The 20,615-nt window shown below is 36.0% G+C and overlaps 2 protein-coding genes and 1 pseudogene across 4 annotated transcripts; 2 read left to right on the plus strand and 1 right to left on the minus strand.

Moving 5' to 3' along the window:
- Window positions 1-560: 560 nt before the first annotated feature.
- On the plus strand, window positions 561-15,084 carry pps (protein partner of snf). The gene is made up of 17 exons (XM_090102994.1): window positions 561-994; window positions 1,413-1,574; window positions 1,707-3,546; window positions 3,842-4,034; window positions 4,626-4,850; window positions 5,062-5,574; window positions 8,976-9,308; window positions 9,421-9,573; window positions 9,653-9,777; window positions 9,862-10,314; window positions 10,485-10,744; window positions 10,857-10,972; window positions 11,178-11,386; window positions 11,705-11,915; window positions 12,609-12,741; window positions 13,227-13,411; window positions 14,511-15,084. The coding sequence occupies exons 1-17, from the start codon at window positions 862-864 to the stop codon at window positions 14,664-14,666; spliced, it is 5,400 nt and encodes a 1,799-aa protein (XP_089959120.1). The 5' UTR covers window positions 561-861; the 3' UTR covers window positions 14,667-15,084.
- Window positions 15,079-16,910, minus strand: rswl (tRNA methyltransferase roswell). The gene is made up of 6 exons (XM_090102995.1): window positions 16,839-16,910; window positions 16,591-16,745; window positions 16,240-16,460; window positions 16,028-16,176; window positions 15,557-15,923; window positions 15,079-15,460 (listed from the first exon to the last, which is right to left on the minus strand). The coding sequence occupies exons 2-6, from the start codon at window positions 16,733-16,735 to the stop codon at window positions 15,101-15,103; spliced, it is 1,242 nt and encodes a 413-aa protein (XP_089959121.1). The 5' UTR covers window positions 16,736-16,745; window positions 16,839-16,910; the 3' UTR covers window positions 15,079-15,100.
- A 2,199-nt stretch (window positions 16,911-19,109) lies between these two features.
- On the plus strand, window positions 19,110-20,118 carry LOC149907875 (peptidyl-prolyl cis-trans isomerase pseudogene; annotated as a pseudogene). Of its 2 annotated transcripts, none has more exons than XR_016456807.1 (2): window positions 19,110-19,202; window positions 19,445-20,118. The product of XR_016456807.1 is annotated as a peptidyl-prolyl cis-trans isomerase pseudogene, transcript variant X1 (transcript). The 2 variants fall into 2 exon arrangements; XR_016456808.1 differs by having other exon boundaries at window positions 19,124-19,202; window positions 19,458-20,118.
- The last annotated feature ends 497 nt before the right edge of the window (window positions 20,119-20,615 follow it).

The raw sequence follows: 20,615 nt of genomic DNA on the forward strand, positions 1-20,615 counted from the left end.
CAGTTTATATTCAGAAGTTATTATTTTAAAAGAACTCCAAGGCGAATTGTTGAATAACACAGATTTTATGCAAAAGTCCACTGCAGAAAAATGGCAATTTATTTAAAAAAAATATCTTGACGAATATGTTTGTTTAAAAAAAATGATTAGCTATATACTCTCTGTTTCCGCCACTTTAGCATTTACTGAAAGAGTCTTTTCGGTCATGAATGTGAAGTGGCGGGAAGAGAGAAACCGAGCTTCATTAAAAATTAATTAAAAATGAGCTCTTGAAATATATAAATTTAGATTTGGAATGTTTGGATTCATATAATTCATTTAAAAATAATGAAAAATTCTTAGTTACTGCAAAAAGTATAAAAAAATACATTTTTAAAAATATTTATTTACTCTTTATTTACCTCCTTTAAAATCAGATATACAACTATTGTACTCTATTTCTTCAAATAAAAGTTGGCAACCCTAGCCATGCTTGATGCGCGCACGATCGTCAGTAGGATACATCCAGCACCGCGGCCTTGAGCCGACGTACGTCGGGGATTGACCGTGAATAAGACGCTTTATGCTATCAAAAGTGCGTGTTTTCAGTTTTTTTTCGATTTGGAGGTTCTGTTAATTTTAATATTGATTGAGTACAAATTATTTATATAAATTCGTGATTTATTTGTGTATTAGTGTACGAATATTATAAAAAATACATTGTGTGTGCAGTGGAATAAAAATAAATCCCATCTTATGCTTGCTTGGGATTGTGCAAAATGGCGGCGAATGTTTTTATAGATAGACGCGATGCATGTGAAGCAAAAGTGGGCTAAAAATAGAGAACTTGCATAGAGATAGTTACATTAATAGTGAACTAAAATGTCGAATACCGTAATAACAAATTATACGGACCTAAATGGACCCTCAACAAAAACTGACAGCTCCGTTGTTGTTATTGTAAACAAAGATGGATCTCTTTCCGTGGACCAAAAATTACTTGGAACTTTAATGGGTAAAAGAGTTTATTTATCATTTAATTAACCATTTCTAGATGATCTTCTATCAGTTTAGTATACGCTATTGTAATACAAAGTTGGCTTAAAAGTTTGTTTTAGGAATATTAGGCATACAACACATATACTTATAATCACATTTTTTTTCTAATTCTTACGTTTTACTTAGCACTTAAATTAAACAAATTAATGTTAATAATCTTTATTGAGCTAAATATTTATAATATTTTGTCATTTAAAGTGATAAATATGTATAAAAAATTTTTGGCGGGAATGTAACTTATTTACTAGCTATGAAGTTAACGTTGATGTTATTCTTCAATAAATCCTTAATGAATCGAATTTCATTATGTATTTATCAAAGATTATAAACGAGATTCTCGATATATGTACTAACGTTTATTCTATAAATTCCAGGAAGCGATGGATCCCAAGCTGCAGGGATTAGTGTTGTACGAGTTGGACATGAGGGTAGGCCTGATGATGCCACAGATTCTGAAAACGAAGATGATAAAGTACCCCATGTCACATTATCTGTAGACAGTTACTATGACGAACCAGATAGTATAATAAAATATGGTGAGTATTTATAGTAATTATTAGAAACCGTGTCTGTAAATCATCACTGCAGGGTCTTCTGCACTGCAGTCTTATGCTTTTGTGTTACAATATTTTATTTTATTGCAAGTATATATATTTATGTAATTTCAGATAGTGGTGCAGAGATGTTGCAATCATTAAGGATAGAAACAAGAGAAAACAGCCTAATCGGCTTTCAAAATGACCATTGTTATACTCCTTTGACTTCACCCAGTCAAACATTACCGCAGCGAAGTGAATCATTCACAACTTATGATGATCCTATTATTGAAATTACACATCACCCACCCCCAAAACCAGTGACAACACCTAAGAAAATTACTATATTGGATCAAAAAATTATTGCCAAGGGTAAAAAGCTCATAATCAATCCATTAGAGCCTTCTATTAAAGCTAATGAAAGTCTCAATAAACCATTACCAGTATTATCAAAATCAAAAGCTATAAGTCAAGTTGAAAAAGCCTTGCAGTCAAAATTAGAAGATAACACTGAATCATCTTCAGTAAGCTCTTCGGGTGATAGTGCTGCAGACAGAGATTCTGATTCTGACTATAAAGATACCAAAGATAGGTCAGCTCCTCCAAAATTACGACGGCTAAAGACTAAGCCAAGAATTTTAAAGAGTGTCCAATTGGCTAAAGCTACGAAAGCAGATCCAAAAACAGCATCAAGATTAAAAGCCGGTAAAAATATATTAAGAAGAGAAATTAAGGAGAAGGTGCTAAGTAAAAATATAATTATTAAGAAACAACCAGAGACTGAAGTAGTAGCACCAAAAGAAACTATAATTTCCATGCCTACATTGGTACCCCTAGCACAGCCAACTAATGATCTGACTAAAGTAACACCAAAATTAGTTCCAAAAATAATAAAGAAAGAAAAGAAAACACCGGCTCATGTAACGGCACTTTTATCTGATATGACATCATTGTTTTCTACACCAGATGTCATTAGAAGAGTCTCAACTGAAACTAAGCCACCAAGCAAAGTTGAAAAAGAACCCATTCCAGTCCCTAAAAAGCCTGAGATACCAAAATCTCTCGATTTAAATAGTGACAAGACCATTGAAGTTGCAAAATCACTTGAAAATGAACATAATAAGATTCAGACATCTATAAAGACCTTTGTTAAATCAACAAAACCTAGCATTCCTGAAAAAGTTAAAGCTTATGAACCAATACCACAATTAGATGATGCAAGTTTAGCGCAAATACTGCAAGACACAGCACCCCATTCATCGAAAGTTCATCCAAACATAACTGCTGCAAATGTTATTAATAGTCCAAATCTGGCTGGCCCACTTTCACCTACTCTAGATTTGTTGGCGGGATTGCAACCAGAGGAAGATGGTTTAACAGAAGATTTGCTGATGCATGTTGCACAGCTTGTTGAAAGTTCTGAGAATTTACAGGAAGTTTTAGATAAACAAGTTCTCGGTAAAGTAGACACAATTCCAGCTAAAATTGTTCCAAATGTACAAGCTAATACATTTACTCAGACACAGCAACCACAAATAGCAACACCCCAGCATCCAATACAAACTCCGCCACAAGTGCAACAACAAATGCCAATACAGGCACAAACACAACCAACTCATAGTTTGTATTCACAAACCCCAGTGAAAGTAGCAAAAGCTGTGTTGCCACGGAAAGATCCAATAGAAATAGTAAGACGAGATGGCAGAGTTATTACATTACCACCAATTGAAGCTCCAGCTACAAGGTCATCAAAAAGAAAAACTCTAGTTGAACCTGCAGCTCCTGAAGTTGCAACCGCTTCCCCCATACCACCAGAGATCACTACCCCAGAACCAGTGCTTCAACATGTGGCTAAGCAATATTCAAATAAAAAGTTGGTTAATAAGAAGGTTGAGCCAATAATACAAACACCAGTCATTGAAAAATCAGCAGAATCTCAAGAAAGTTGGAATTCTGAAGATGATCCTAATAGGTAAATGTTATTTTTGTAATCTATACTAATATTATAAAGCTGAAGTGTTTGTTTGTTTGTTTGAACTCGCTAATCTCGGGAACTACTGGTCCGATTTAAAAAATTATTTCGGTGTTAGATAGCCCATTTATCAAGGAAGGTTATAGGCTATATATCATCATGCTACGACCAACAGGGGTGGAGCCACGGGGGTGAAACCGCGCGGAGCAGCTAGTATTTTATAAGTTGCAATAGGAATAAATACAAATATAAATATTGTTTAAAAAAATTCAATTAATAATTGAATTATTTGCAGATTATGGTGTATATGCAAGCAACCACATAACAACCGCTTCATGATCTGTTGCGATGGCTGCGAGGACTGGTTCCACGGCAAGTGTGTGAACATCACCAAGGCTATGGGCCAGCAAATGGAGGAACAAGGCATTGAGTGGCGGTGTCCAAACTGTATTAAGAAATCTAAACCTCCTCCTAAAACACCTGCAAAGGTAAGAATACACATACTGTTGTCTATTCTTAATAACTCATAATTAAGTACATATTATTAATACAATCTACTAGCTTTCCGCCCGCGGCTTCGCCCGCGTTTTCCAAGAAAAACCCGTTCCCGTGGGATTTCCGGGATAAAACCTATCCTATGTGTTAATCCAAGTTACCCTCTATATGTGTGGTTAATTTCATTGTAATCGGTTCAGTAGTATTTGCATGAAAGAGTAACAATACATACAAACTTTCACCTTTATAATAGTATAGGATAGGATATAAGTATGTATGTTTATAAGCCATTTGGTTTCCATAACACAAGCGAAAGCTAAGTATGGGATCAGAATGTGCCGTGTGTGAAAATTGTCCTGAGACATTTGAAAAAAATATGCATTAAATGAGAAAATAATACTAAACCCCACTGACACTATTTTACAGATTTTTTCGTTATTGTTAACTTTCTGATACCTGCACTTGTACTTAATCTTTGCAAATTCATTGTTTTGTAAATTCATAATAATTTAAAGCATAAAGTAGAAAAATAGAAATGTTTATTTTTAAGTGCTAAAACCTATTGTGAATGGTCATCCTTATAGGCAACACCAATACAAAAGCAAGTAGAGACTACACCACAAGCTACACCAGCAAAGGAAGGAGGGAAATCAAATTGTATTGTTTGCAAGAAACCAGCGAGAGCAAGTAGCATATATTGCAGTGATAGTTGCATTTTAAAACATGCACAGGATTCACTTGGTGTGCAGGGTGGTACGAAAACTAATACTCCTAGTGGCAAAAGTGCTGAGAAAGTTGCAGAATCTAGGGTAAGTGGATTTATTAAGTAATGTTTAATTCAATGTTTTAAAATGTCTGGATGAATACCACTTTGGACAATAAATGGTTCAATGACAGAAGTGAAATATGAGATATAAACATACAATAATAAACATTATGTTCTATATTTCATAAGCATTTTTTTTACGAAACATTGTCTAGCTGTGTATGAAAATAATATCTAAACTCGTTTAATTGCAGGTAATTGTTTATGAAAGGAAGTCAGGTAGGTTGTTAGCGGGACCAAATGCACCTACTGCAGAAAATCTGAAGAGCTGGTTGCAAAAGAATCCAACATTCGAAGTAGTAAGACCGGGCACACTCAGTGCTATAAAACCAAATATTGCTCGTAAAAAAACAAATGAAAGCAATAAAATTCAAACTACACTTAACTTTGCAAAAATACCCAGAAAAAATACGGAACAACCGCAGCCTGTAAAAACTCCACAATCAGAAACAAAAGGAAAAAAAGAAGAAATAAAAGGAAAATCTCTGCTATCTCCTCGGGAACAACAAAAATTCTCTTTTGTACAAAAAGAACCGAAAGTTCCACTTACTCCGAAAGAGGAACCTAAACCCACACCAACGCCAAAAATCCCAGTGACACCCAAACCCCAACCTCAACCTGAGACTCCAAAATCTTCATTAAATAGAAGCGGCACTGAAACACGAAAAAGTCGAGCTTTGAATAGGTCTCAATCATCTATTGATAAGGTAAGAAATTACTTTTCTTTCTACAGTTTTGCCTTATTTCATGTACATAAGTTTAAACAAAATTTTATAACTTTCCAAATACAACACACACTTAAAATTTGTAATTACATATATAATTTATATTTAATTAATAAACATCTGTTCTTTCTTTAAATTATTATAAATGAAGATAATTAAAATTAAAACTGGATTTAAAGATAGAAGTAATTGGCAATACATTATACAAGTACATTACATTTTAACACCTTCCACAATGATAAGATATTCTACAATATATTGAACAATAGGAATATTTCGTACCATGTGCTCCTATGAATTATAATCTCTTGTATTTACGACTGAAAACTTCCGCGCTTTGACTCATCACCACTGAATATTCAGTGGCAGATCATCAGTCGGCTAACTGCCCTTATACGGTGTGGTCGTCACTGCGAGTTATCCGCTGAATGTGGCGCGATGCATACAAATACCTGTAATGCAACGTTGCCGATCTTACGCTGACGGAAGATCGGTGCGCGGACGACCGATCAGACGCGAGCGAGTGACGGTCCGCTCGGAACGCGGGATCATCCGTGACGGAACGACCGATCTTCCGCGTAGTGTGCCCGTTATTTGTATTTTATATGCAATAACATGTATTGGCGTTCCGCCGCGGAAGTTCGGCGACGGAGTTTCCGTCTAGTGTGGCAAAGGCCCAGGCTGGTACCGTATAGAACGGATTGACCGCCGCGGAAGTTCGGCGACGGAGTTTCCGTCTAGTGTGTCAAAGGCCGTAGTGTGCGTCCACACTGAATGCGCGGTGGCGGCGGCCTAGGCGGGCGCGACGAGCGGGCGCTCGCGGTGGCCACACCGACGCGCGAGCTCAAGTAGCGGTTCGACGTTTTTCGGGTGTTGCAAACTTTGGACGATTTGCTTACGAAATAAATAAAACAGAGGAATAACGGGTGAATCTTATATGAAGAATTGAGATTATACCCTACAAAATTACTGTGGTGTATATAAGTGTTTTAGATTGAATCGCACTTATAAAAAAATGTGTGCGTGTACTAGAGTACACACGTAAGAAGTGAAACTTCTTTATGTCCTTATTTTTCAAAAAATAATTTACTATATACAATATTAAAGAAATACGTTAGTCACACGCTCGTCGCTACCTACTTAAATATTTACACCGGCCGCTGCTGCAACTCGCTCGCTTCGCTCGCTCGGCTCGTGCGGTAGTTCAAAAGTTAACCTAAGATGCTCGTCGCTTCGCTCCTCGCTACCTATTTACATATTTACACTGGCTGCTGCTGCAACTCGCTCGCTTCGCTCGCTCGGCTCGTGCGGTAGTTCAAAAGTTAACCTAAGATGCTCGCCGCTTCGCTCCTCGCTACCTATTTGAATATTTACGCCGGCCACTGCCGCGACTCGCTCGCTTCGCTCGCTTGGCTCGTGCGGTAGTTCAAAAGTTAACCTAAGATGCTCGTCGCTTCGCTCCTCGCTACCTATTTAAATATTTACACCGGCCGCTGCTGCAACTCGCTCGCTTCGCTCGCTCGGCTCGTGCGGTAGTTCAAAAGTTAACCTAAGATGCTCGTCGCTTCGCTCCTCGCTACCTATTTAAATATTTACACCGGCCGCTGCTGCAACTCGCTCGCTTCGCTCGCTCGGCTCGTGCGGTAGTTCAAAAGTTAACCTAAGATGCTCGTCGCTTCGCTCCTCGCTACCTATTTGAATATTTACGCCGGCCACTGCCGTTTTCAGCTTATAAAGGATTTCGACTTAGGCGGATTTTGATTGGACAGAGAGTTTGAGGTTTATTCTTATAAATTTTGAATTCATAAAATTATAATTGAACACCTGACACCAATCAAGCAAACACGTGTTTACGTGAGTCATAGATTTATTATCGTATACTCCTAAAATGTTTTCTAAGAAACAATAGTGTACTTACATTGTCGGCACGTTCTTAAAGTCGGTAACTTATTTTTGTTCGAACAATAGAGGTAATAAATTCCTAATGATCAAGTTGTAAAGGTTGTAAAATAAAAAAAATATTCTATATTAAAACGTAAGTATGTATATATAATATGTGCGTCATTAATTTCTGACTGTTGGTGTTTTAAAAAATTCAATCAAAAACTGAGGTTAACTTTAAATACAATTTTAGAAAAATAAATACCACAATCAACATTCAAGTATTAGAAAAAATTGATACCATAATTCCACCCACGTGTTAGTGTATTGAAAAATACAATCAAAAAGTGAGGTTAATCATAAATAACTTAGAAAAATAAATACCATTATTACACCTAAGTATTAGAAAAATAGATATAATTACTTATTTACTTTTCTTAGAAATTCACTGGAATTAGAATTAAAACAAACCCTTTGATTTTGCTGATCACTTTAATATAACATGTATATAGTCACGAGTACGGCGTAACGCAAAAATGTAACGCGCGCGGCGTAACGCAAAAAATGTAACGCGCGCGGCGTAACGCAAAAAATGTCTCACAAAATTTTTGTCCACCCCCGATAAAGAAGTTTCACTTCAATAAAGAAGTTTCACTTCAACAATTAAGTATTTACCGCTATTTTACGAAAAACAATAAAGGATATAATATAAGAAGTCAAGCGACAAGACCGAACTGGTTTGATACCCCCGCCGTCCGCGCATTGGGTCGCTTGCTGACTAGGCCCGTAGTGTGGCCAGAACGCGCGGATAGGAGAGTTTGAAAACTACGCGCGCTGGCTCGCTCATTACCGTCGCACTAGGCTTCCGCCATAGTCATTTCAATGTGGACGCAAAGGCGCGTTTCATACGTTTGATATTTCGCGCCCGCCGCCGTCGCAACCGCGCTAGGCTCGCAGTGTGGACCTGCACGTACAAACACTGTGAAATGACGTAACATGAATAATAGTAAAGCATAAAATTGTATCTGTTAACATAATAATAAAGGTCTGTATTGTTTGTACATATTATATAGTTGTTGATTATGTGTTGTGTTAATACAATTCGTAATCGAATTGTTGTTGTTTGTGGTGTTGAGATTTAAGTTTAGTCTGTTAGGTTGCTCATATTTGATCAAAAATTATAAAATTGTTTTTAATAATACATGATAAGATTATTGTTGTTTTAATCAAGCATTTTTTAAAGAATGAGACGAAATAAATTTCGTTAGTTGCATAGTTCGCAAAACAAGGTTTGGGCACACATTATACAGATTTAATGACCAAATATGTATGGTCGTATGGTGCATGTATGTATTTATTAAATTTAACAGCTCTTATCAATCTATGGCATAATTTACAAGTAGTATTAAAACACATCCTTATATAATGTCGTTGACCTTGAATTGTTTGCTCTCTGATTACAAGTTAAAATTTGCGTGTTTACGATAATCATTTCATCGCAGGCTGCCGTAGCATCACCGTCGACATCGAGACGGAAAGATTCTCATGACAAAAAGAAAATGGACTCGGAGGAGGAAATACGGGAAAATGTGAGGAAAGCTTTGCAGGAACAAATCAGTTTGCGCATGGCGGAGAGCGATGGATTCAAATTCAGTGAAGAAGAAATACAGCAATACGCGTATGACACGGAAGAGGAACTTTTCGAGTTGTTCAACCACGATGTAGGGATGAAATATAAAGCGAAATATCGATCACTTATGTTCAATATTAAAGATCGCAAAAATCTATCCCTTTGGGAGAAAATATGTGAACGAGTTTTAAAACCAAGTGAATTGGTAAGTTCCTGATTTTTTTGCTTGTGTTTTGTTGTTGGTTTTGCTTTTGTTGTTGGTGTTTTTTATTACAGGAGAACTTTAAAAAAAATCTTAACGTTTTATCTAATTTTAGGTGCGACTTTCACCTGAAGAATTAGCCAGTCAAGAACTCGCGCAATGGCGGGAAGAAGAATCAAAACATCAGTTGGAACTTATTAAAAAATCTGAAATAGATCTGTTAGCAGCTAGCAAAACATACGTTCTTAAAACGCACAAGGGAGAAGAGGTATATTATTATATCCTATTTTATTAAAATTTACATGCATTTTTTTCATGAAATTTATAACAAACTTTTATTGTTTTAGGTAATGGAAACAAAAGAATCAGTGTCAACAGAATTGGATCCAAATGTGCCTGTTGAAGATTTGGTTTCTGCTTTAAATGACGCAGTCGGTGATGGACTTCCACCACCCACAGAAAATGTACAAACGTAAGTAATCTTCAGGGATATTTCTATTTAATACTTGAAGGATTTTTTAAGCATTATAATAAACTTTGATTTCCAATTATATAGGCCCAAAACAAAAGACACAAAGAAAAAGTCGAGTAACAGTAAAAAGCGTGAAAAGGAGAAATCAAAGTCCAAAAAAGACCGGGAAAGCAAACGGGATTCGGAAAAGCGAAAATCTAGGTCATCACGAGGATCGGAAGTGGAGAGAGAGCACAGATCGACACGACGGTCGAAAAAGTCGAGTAGATCATCGAGATCAGAGTCGAAAGAGAGATCGAGAACGGAAGAGAAGGAAAGAGTTGAGAGAGAACGTTCTAGACGACGGTCAAGATCTCGCGGGAAGTCGAAGAAAAGGTCTAGAGAACGTTCTAGGTCCGCGTCCCGTGGACTTCGGTCACGGTCCAAGTCGCGGGACAGCGCTAAGCGAACACACCGCTCGCGGTCCAAACATGCTAGCACTGAAGAGGCTAAACACCGATCACGATCTCAAGAGACTGTCAGTAAGAGTAAGAATGAGTAAGTATAATGTTTTAAAGTATATCCTTGGTTTTCATAACAGAACTATAGCATAGAAAAAATTTGAAAATTATTGTTGATTTGTGTGTTGATAAATCTAAGTATAATAAAAGCGCGTATAATATATAGACTTTTGTGAAGTATTCTAAATTATACTTTTTTTATTTCAGTTCTACAGATTCAGATTCAATAGAGCGACCAAAGTCGGCTATGATGAAAGAAATTCATCCAGAGTACGATCCGCATGAACCAATGATTACTTCAGCATTTTCTGAAGAAGATTTGCGGAAGTCAAGAGAGGATATCGATGAGGATAATTATAAGAATGAAATTAGTGAATACGGTAATGTGGATGTTGATCCGGCGAAATCTTTCGCGATCGACTCCGATATACCTCTGCCGACTTCTGTCTATAAGGAAAAACCATCAGGTAAATATAGAATACCAAAAAGGCTACATAAAAAGTCCCTATAAATTGGAAATTTTGCTAAGAATGTTATATAATTTATTATTATACCTATTTATATGTTTGTGATTTCAAGCTGAAGTAGAAAGTGACCAGGAGCCCAGCAGTACAGTGGAGAACTCAGCAGCAACAGTATGGAATGGGTGCATTAATATGGTGGACGTCGCTAGGTTCTATGTTGCCGCGCATGAGGTATGCACTCACATGTTTTTGATAGCTACGTACAAGTATTTCTTAATATGACTATTTTTAATGTGCCACAAATTTTAATCGCTAAATGCAACCCAACATTAATATTTTACTTATAATCTTAACTTTTTATTATTAGGAGTATCTATCTATAATGTTATTGATATATTTGTCACAAAAATTATGTATAAGATCACTACTTCCTCAGGTTTCCGGTAATGCGATTGATTTAGAAGATGATCTCACAGCAGAGCTAGATATAGTAGGAAGAATAAACCCAGATACGGTTTGGGACTACATCGGCAAAATGAAGCGAGCCAGCAATAAGGATATTGTGATTCTGAGGCTACAAGCAGCAAACGATGAAGAGAGAATGCAATATATAGCTCTGTATAGTTATTTAAGTAGTAGGAATAGGTTAGTATTATTATCCTACTATTTGTGTTTAAATACATTATATTTGGACACATTTCTCTCCCACACACTCTTTTAGTATATTTGTATTACCACTCAGTGTCAAAAAGAACTATTCTATCTATGTGAATAAAAGAATCCTATCTACCTATTATCCTATTTCCTTGCTTTCCTTTCTATTGACTTTCATGAAAATATATTTAACTGTTAAACACTGAAAACTAGAGGACACTTAACAACATTATATACACCCATACATATATTATTTGTAAGCATGCTAATATCCTTAATCATAATAATATAATGTATCTAAATCTATAGGTTAGGCGTAGTAAAAGTAACGAACACGGCTACAGTGAAGGACTTGTATATCGTCCCGCTGTCAGCGAACACTTCCCTCCCGGCGGTACTGCTGCCGCTCGACCCGCCCGGCCTCGGCGAACTGAAGACGCACTTACTTATCGCCATTATCATTAGACAAAGGAAAAAACGACTCGCCACACACATTCCCAAAGATATCGTTCCGGCTAAGGTCAGTTAACAAAAACGGTGCTAAGAATAAAGTTGTAAATAAACATATTTATCGATTATCATTTTATTTTTATTTTAATAAATGTGTTTGTAATAAAGATTGTGAATTTGTGTTTGATTGCTCAGTCTAATAAAGTGTGAGAAGCATGCGTCCCATTATTTTCCCAACCCTACCCAGTTCATAAAAGCTAAATATATAAAAATATGAGTCTTGCATTGTATAACAAATACCTATAAAATATGTAGCAATAAATGATGTATGTACCATAGAATTAAGATACAATGTCACCACAAAACCCTTATTCCTGATCTTATTAGAATAGAATATTCCCTATTCCTATTTCCCATACAGTACACGTATAAATAATTATTTTCTAAACACCCCCACAAGAAATTTTATTTGCGCTAAATGACTGAGCAATTAATATGCGCAAATGTGCATTTTATACAACGCCTGTTTGAAATTTATAAATTATAATATGTTTACACTATTAAATAAGGTATGAGAGATAAATAATTATCATGTTATCTATCCCGTGAAAGATGAATTAACTTTATAATGAATTGATAACATGTTATAAAAGATACGAGCATTAGCAATTTACTCCCAAGTATTTTCCTTAATGTTAACAATAAGTGCAATTTATAACATTTTGATAGTTACTATAATAATAGAATAAATATAAAATATCAGGTGGCTCGTGAATCCCGCAAGAAGTCGTACACGCCGCCGATGTCGCCGCGGAACCGCCCCTTGACGCTGCCCTCCTCGTACACTTCGTCTGCTCTCTCTTCTACTGTTAAGGACAAAATTGCAGCTTCCTTGGGTAATTTTTGTTAATTTATAATTTAATTGAAATTATAAGAATAGAAAAAAAAATTGATCATGTAGCGGGATCCGAACCTGCGCTTTTTCTTGGCTACCCGTGATCTCGGTAATCGAATTTATTCTACTTTTTCGGACTGTGAATATTATTCTTTTTTGGATTATTTATGTGGATACCCGACTTTATCGTGCCTATAGCGTACAGTAATAATCACGATTTATGAAATTTTTGTTTATTGTTTTGTCACTGGAGAGTGGAGATGATGCTGTTCTTGTATCATTTTGTTCATAACTATGTTTACTATTATTTTCGCTGCAAATGTAATCTCATCAAAGCTAATTCAAATTTTATATTTACGTAGTCATATAATCATGATACTATACCCATAGAAAATAATTAAATTTGTCTATTTTAGAAATTTCATGTAGCATCATGCTTTTTTAAATAAAAAACTTGGTAATAATATATATTTTTATTTCCAATAGCTGCCGCTGATGACGACGAGCCCTACAGTCCGGGATCATCGAACAGCAGCAACAGTGCGCCCGCCCCGGCGATGCCCACACACAACTTGCGGAATAAAATGGAAGAACTTAATCGACAAATTGAAGAGCAAAAACAGCAAATCCTCAAAATGGCACAAGCTGATTCGTCAGTGAAGAGTGCAGATGTAAGTTTGCCTACTATTGTTTTTCTTTGAGTTTTTGGTATAACTTTTAGCTATGAATTGATTGTTATTAATTAAATTTACTGTAACTCTGAAGTTTATATAACTAACATCCGGTGAGTGAAAATGTATATTAAGCCATTTTGGTATAATAAATACCTAACCTTGGTATGTTCTATTTAAATTTATTTAGCTGATAAGGTGCAATCAACACATCAAAATCTTCACAAGTTTTCGTTAAATATAGTATAAGAAATATTGTAAGTAGTGACATAGAATAAACGGTTTATAATAAAAAAGACGTGTGGCACTCGAGGACTGCCGCGGTAAGGCGCTGACTCCACGAGCGAGAGAATCGCGGCGATATTATCGTCGTGCCACGTATTTCTATACACTCTCTATGGAACCGTCTCCACACGGCGATATTATCGCCGCGATGCGACGAGTGGCAATGAGCGTGCGAAACGTCATTACATCGTCGCTAGCCCGCCGCGACTAGCAACGGGCCCGCCGCGCGCTCGCGACGATCGCGCAGCGGGCGCGCTGTCAAACGCAGTGTCATTTCAGCGTTGCCTCTGGTCTTCTCGTAGTTCTCTTCAAGGAAACGTGGCGATACCGTAACGAGTCGCCGCGGAAACGCTGCGATTCCGTTACGACTCGCGACGATACGCGGCGGAATTATCGCTCGTTCGTGGAGATTATCCGACGATATAAGGGCGGACTCGTCGCGATTCTCTCGCTCGTGGAGTCAGCGCCTAAAGCTATTGCATAGCATGCCTTCAAGCCACACCTCCGTACCCGTCGGAGTGGGGAGCGTGAGGTTTTTAAAGTGAAACTTTTATTACATCGTCTCAAATTTTTTGGTCTGTGTAGCGCATGTCGCGTGACGGTCGGCTGCCGAGTAGGTATAAAGCAGTGTTCGGAACCGTACGATAATTATCGTACAAATACGATAATTTTGTGCGCCCTAAGTTTCATTTTCACCGTGGTTTCATAAAACCACACAACATTTTTTTCGTTACGGAATTTCTCGATTCGGTCCCCGCGCTCAAGGCCCGCGATAGAAGCTATGCAATAGTTTAAAATGACTGTTATATTTCAGAACGAAGCCTACTCCCCCTCCCGGCCGCTATCGCCGGCCGCGGTGCCGCTGGCCGACATCGCGCTGCCCTCGAACCTTCAAGAAATTCTTGCCACCATCAAACAGAGGTCGGAAAGTAACGCCGACGTCGATATGCGCACAATTTCCATGCCTTGAACTAGCTATCATCAATTTAATTTAAGCATTGAAAATAATTATAGTGTATAATATTTTACGATAGTACTAGGTTAAATAATTATCTTTAATTCCCAGAAATAATAATATATAGAAGTATGCATAGCATTATATTATTGAATTCACGAATGTGTGCAATATGCAAACGACATTTTAAAACTTCTGGACGTTAGGTAGAATGGACTGTAAAAATTATTCGATTTTAACTGTGGAATCGGTTTAAACAATTGAAAATTGTGTTTTAGATGCGTTTGAAATGTTATGTATATAATTAGTATACATATTCAGTGTTTTACAAGTTGTTTTAATGTACAAAATTTAGATTAAATATTTTTACTTAAAATATACTTTTTAATTATAAGGTTTATTATGTTGGAGAAATGAAATAAATATATAATAATACATGTTGCTTTTATTTATATATTATCATCATCGTACAGGGACTTCTTGGATTTAAACTTCCTTTTAAATATACTTCTGTCTTCAACTCGTAGATTCATAAAACTCCGCATGTCCACATTCTTAAGAGATGATTTCTCAAATCTCTTTTGCATGGCTTGTATTTTTGTTTCCATTAATTTTCTCCTGGGTATGTGACGTAATGCAAATTCCCAATCTCCAGTCAGCTTAAGGTCCAAAAGAATTGGTATCATATGATTGATATTCAGATTTTTCTTTGATCCTGGAGCCCATTCTAAATAACGGTCTAGAGGTAGCTTGGCCATTTTTATACCATCTCTTTTTGCTTTAGCTAAAGAGAGTGGCTCATTGTTTATCTGAAATGTTAGCAAGTAATTTTGTTAATACTAAAAAAACTAAAAAGTTGTAAAATTAAAAGCAAAATGAAAACCAGTCAAACATAAAAATCTAACCTTATCAACCATACAACCCACAATATAAATAGCATCATGATCAAAACTTGTTAACTCCTCTCTGCAGTGTGGGGTAAGATATACTAGTTTATCTTTTGGGAAAATGTCTAAATAACTTTCTGCATGAATGTTCATAGGAAACCAGGGCTCATCTATTGATGGTACATTTCTTCTGAATTGATCCATGAAATCTCCATTATTATTTACATTACACAAATGTAAATTAAAGGGCTCTTTGTGCATTCTATTATCGCCAAAAACATATGTAAGTTGTTTTGCAGAATTTAAAATTTCTCTTTTTACCATATGAGTTTCATATGAACAGTCAATAACCATTGACTGTCCCCTCATTAAAGCTTGTAGGGCTCTGAAATAAATCAATAATTTAATAATTAATAAAGTTAGACAAAACAATATAAATTCTTATTGTAAATTTCAACAATTTCATAAAAGTATTAATAGTAATTTTACCTGTAGTTGTCGAATTGATTGATAGATTGGTCGCGGATGCGTAAAAATAGTGTTTGATGTTTAATACCATACATTACATCATCTGGAAACTCTTTTGAATCTTCTGGGTCCATCTCTTCAAGTTCCTTTCTTCTTGCCTCTTTTTTCATCTGAAATTTTTGTGATTAAAAAAGTGTAAATATTAAATTATATTTTTCTATGAATTTAAATACCTTAACATTCTCTTTCCTCTTCTCATTTTTCCATAAATATGTGAGATAGTTTGCTCTCTGATTTCTTGATGGCAATTCCATCAAATACTGCCAATTTCTAAGATCCATAACATCCGGTGCTTGTCTGCCATCTTGACGCATGACTTCTACTTCCAACATTAAAACCCTTAGCTTTTTTTCAATTTCTTGGTTACCTTTACTTATTTGGCTTATAATGTTTTCTAAAATGTAAACAATTACAAATTATGCATCGTAATGCTAATGAAACAGAGGTATCGCTCAATATTTACTTGTGCGAAATTTTTAACTGGAAATCTTTTTCACTCGTATTTTACCGCATCGTATATTTACCTATATCATCGTCTGCTTGCGATGCATATAATTTAGGAAAATTTATATAACTGCTGCTAATTTTTGCAGGTTTTACTGAAGCAGGTACAGGTAGGACATATCCTCGTTGACTTATTCGTAAAAATAATGATTTAAGACAATGCATATTTATATTGCTGAAAACAATTAAATAAATTTAGTTAATAATTTATTTTTTTATGCGTACAAAAGATATGTCGTAGTGTTTTGAATCGATTTCGGGATATAACCTCAAATTTTTTGTTTATTGTACAAAATTTGTATTGATAATTATTGATATGTAAGATGTCTCAAGTTGAGACTCTCAACTGTCAACTGCCAAGTGTCAAGCACACTGCACAGGTGTCAAGTATAAACTGATTGTGACTGTGATGAACGATTACCTACTTGCTCTGTGGTATTAACCTGTGGCTTACCTATCTAATACACTGGAGATTTCAGTATGAACATTCTTGCAAGAAAATATGACGTTGAATGACGCCTGTATGTTTTTTTATCCCTTTCACACATACAGGCGTCATTCAAGGTCATATTTTCTTGTTACAAGTTAATGTTCATACTGAAATCTCCAGTGTATTAGATATAACTTTTATGCTTCTTGGTATTAACGTATTAACCGACAAGTGACAACCGCACTCCAGACTGCGCGACGCGACACATTTGCCATTTGCTCAAATACAGTCAAGGTGCGTAGTTTCGGTGTCGCGTAGTGCGATCTACCTCATACAATTTCATAGAAAGAATATTTTGCTGTGTTGCGACGCGACGCGTATGTTAATAGGAAAAGAATTTGGGTACGAAAATGAATAAGTACATGACAGACAGACACTACTCTACATGGGGGTTCTGTAATTTTGTGATTTATTATCCCACAGTCATTCATTATCGCGGAATAGTTGGACAAGTTTTAAGTTTTCCGTGTCGTTCAATTTTCGCGTCATTTTTTGATGCGGTGCGACACAGCGTGGTCACCTGTGCAGGTCACCATACAACAGAGCGGCAGCGACTGACCAGCGACTGACTTCGGAATTTAGACGGCGTCAGTTGCACTGGCGCGGGTGGAGGGGGGAGCGGACTGACGCCAAAAATATGAAGCGGCACAGACATAGATAGACTACGCAAGTACCGCGATCTGTATGAAAACCAAGCGTGTCATATTTTTTGTACTGACCTTGACGCGTTATGACGTCACGAGCGCTTTTTAGTGATGGTAATTTCATTTTACGCTAAATCGATTAGGACGCCACTCGCGCGGCGATTCTAGTATCGTCCTATCCCATCGAAGTAAATCGAAAGAAATCAGATCAAACTAGATCTATGTCTAAGAGGTAATTAAATAAATGAATCGTAATCGATTACTAAATCGATTCAAGACAGAAAAATGATAATTACCATAGACAGAGGAATGATAAAATAAATTTATAAACCTTTTAATATTCTAACAAGTAAACTAATGTGTTTTAGCTTTTTCTTACATATGCCCATTGAGTTACCGTGTACTACGTACTAGAGAGGCCATCGAAAGAAAGTAATGAAACTGTCAATCAATCAATCTTTATGTCCCGTTGCATCAATCCATTTTTCTTTTATGTTCGGGTTACTTGGAAAACTGAAAAAACAAACATAGTCTAAGCAATAAGGAGTTTTCTTAAAAAACTCCCAAGATGACACTTTAACTAATGGCGTCCATGTCATAATATTTATTTTTAGTACCTTTGTATTAAAATACTTAAAAGTTCTAGGTCAAGTCGTATTAAATGACAAAAAAAATCTATGCCTTTTTTTCTGAAAAATTGCTCCTTCAAATTATCATTTTTCTGTTCGATTATAAAATCGATTAGAATCGAGAACTGTTGCATCAAATGAACATCACTAACCACAAAATTGGACAGAAAAATGAGAACAGAAAAATGAGAAGACGCTATTCATTGCTTGTTATCATACGACTCGATCTTTACCGTGCCAAGTAAAAGCCGCAATGTATTCCGAATCATTTCGTATGATTTGGTATCCGTGTTTGTCACGATCGTTTTCCACAGATATTCTTTATTTGATTTTAAAATAAATAGTGCATATTCTGATTAGAAAATTACTTACCGGTGGAAGGAAACATCTCTGCTAACTCGGCCACTCACAGCTGTGGAGTTTCTACAGTTTATAACGGCGTAATTCGGCATTTTACTTTATTCAGCTTCACGTCTTTCCTTGGCGAACTGCAAGCGCGGACTGAGTGTAGGTAGCGTCAAGTAAGTTTCATAATCTTAGTTTGGACACGGGAAGTACATACACTCGCTTAGTCTATCTTGATACATGTCTGTGTGAAGCGGGTATATTGAAGACAGTGCTGACGCGACAGTGCTATACTGACTTGAAATCAATTTACAAAATTACAATATGGCAGTGCCAGGTCAGCACTGACCCGGCAGTCGACTGACGTTAGCTACTGACTCAATGCACAGATTAGGTATTAGTACGAGACTCAATGTAAAACTGTCATTGTGGATATTGTGGTGGATATAAAATTATTTGCTCTGTGAATAAACAATTAAATTGGGAGTTCCGAGTTATCCTAAATCCTGAAAAATAATCTAAAGGTATAAAATTGCTTAGAATAAGTATTAAAAATTATCGCAGTGAAATTCAACAACAGTGATATATATTAGTTTTTCAAAATATGAATTCTGCCGTATTAATATAGTACTCTTTGATATGAATATCCTACTGATAGAGAGGTTATAAGCATGTTATAAATATAGTTTGTCTTAATAATTTATAATGACTGTTTGGATTCTGTGTCCTTTGTTATATATGACTTAATATCAATTATAATTTGCAGATTTTCTTAACAGCATGGCGCTCACTGCAATGTTGCGCCGAACCCTCATCAATGGGACGGTATACTCTGCCGCTGCAATGCGCTTTGCTTCAACACAACAAGAGAAGAAAGTTTTTTTCGACGTTACAGCTGATGGAGAGCCATTAGGTAGAATTGTAATTAAACTGAATTCTGACGAAGTTCCCAAAACTGCTGAAAACTTTAGAGCACTGTGCACAGGAGAAAAAGGGTTTGGATACAAGGGATCGTCATTTCACAGAATAATTCCAGATTTCATGTGTCAAGGTGGAGATTTTACGAATCATAATGGCACTGGTGGAAAATCAATTTATGGCCGTATGTTCCCTGATGAGAATTTCAAGCTGAAGCATACTGGTCCGGGAATCTTATCAATGGCTAATGCTGGTCCCAATACTAATGGCTCTCAGTTCTTCATCACCACAACTGCTACTCCATGGCTTGACAGAAAGCATGTTGTATTCGGTGCTGTAGTAGAAGGCATGGATGTTGTAAGAAAAATGGAAGGTTTTGGCTCTAGGAATGGGAAACCATCTAAAAAAGTTGTAATTTCTGAATGTGGTGAGTTAGATTAAAGTAATGAGAATTGTGTATATCTGTTATGTAGTTATTATCTGTAGTTGTAAGTATATAGTAAAAATTGTTTAAATTAGAAATGCGTTTTCATTGATTTCATCCATCTCTGTATTTTAGAATATCTAACAGTTAGGATTTTCAGTATTTAATTTCTTATTACTGTATTTAATTATAATAAATTATATATGTATATAGACATATAATACACTCTGGCCTTATATTTGTTGTAGTTGTAATGTTGATAGCAATCTATGGGTAAGGTATTCCATGAGGGTAATTTTGAGCAAAATGTAGAGGGGGCTTAGCATTACCTCTTATTAATGTTTATAAGCTTGTGATTGATGAGCTTTAAGGGCTGACAGATTTATTAAATAAAGTGTTGAATTAAATATACATAAAGGATCCAAGACTAAAATACTAAAATATCAGGTGACTGACTTTAATATGAGACATGTTAAAACCACACATTGAAGTATAGACTACTTAGTGTCACCTTTTTTATTTGAAGGAAATGATTGATCCTTATTCAGGAAAATAGTATAATAATAAGGTCAACAAGCCAAAGAATTAAAAAAAA

This window comes from Colias eurytheme, chromosome 6, assembly GCF_061535395.1.
Source record: "Colias eurytheme isolate Ceu_HAF_F1 chromosome 6, ilColEury1 Martin Lab GWU primary, whole genome shotgun sequence".
NCBI classification, from domain to species: Eukaryota; Metazoa; Arthropoda; class Insecta; order Lepidoptera; family Pieridae; genus Colias; species Colias eurytheme.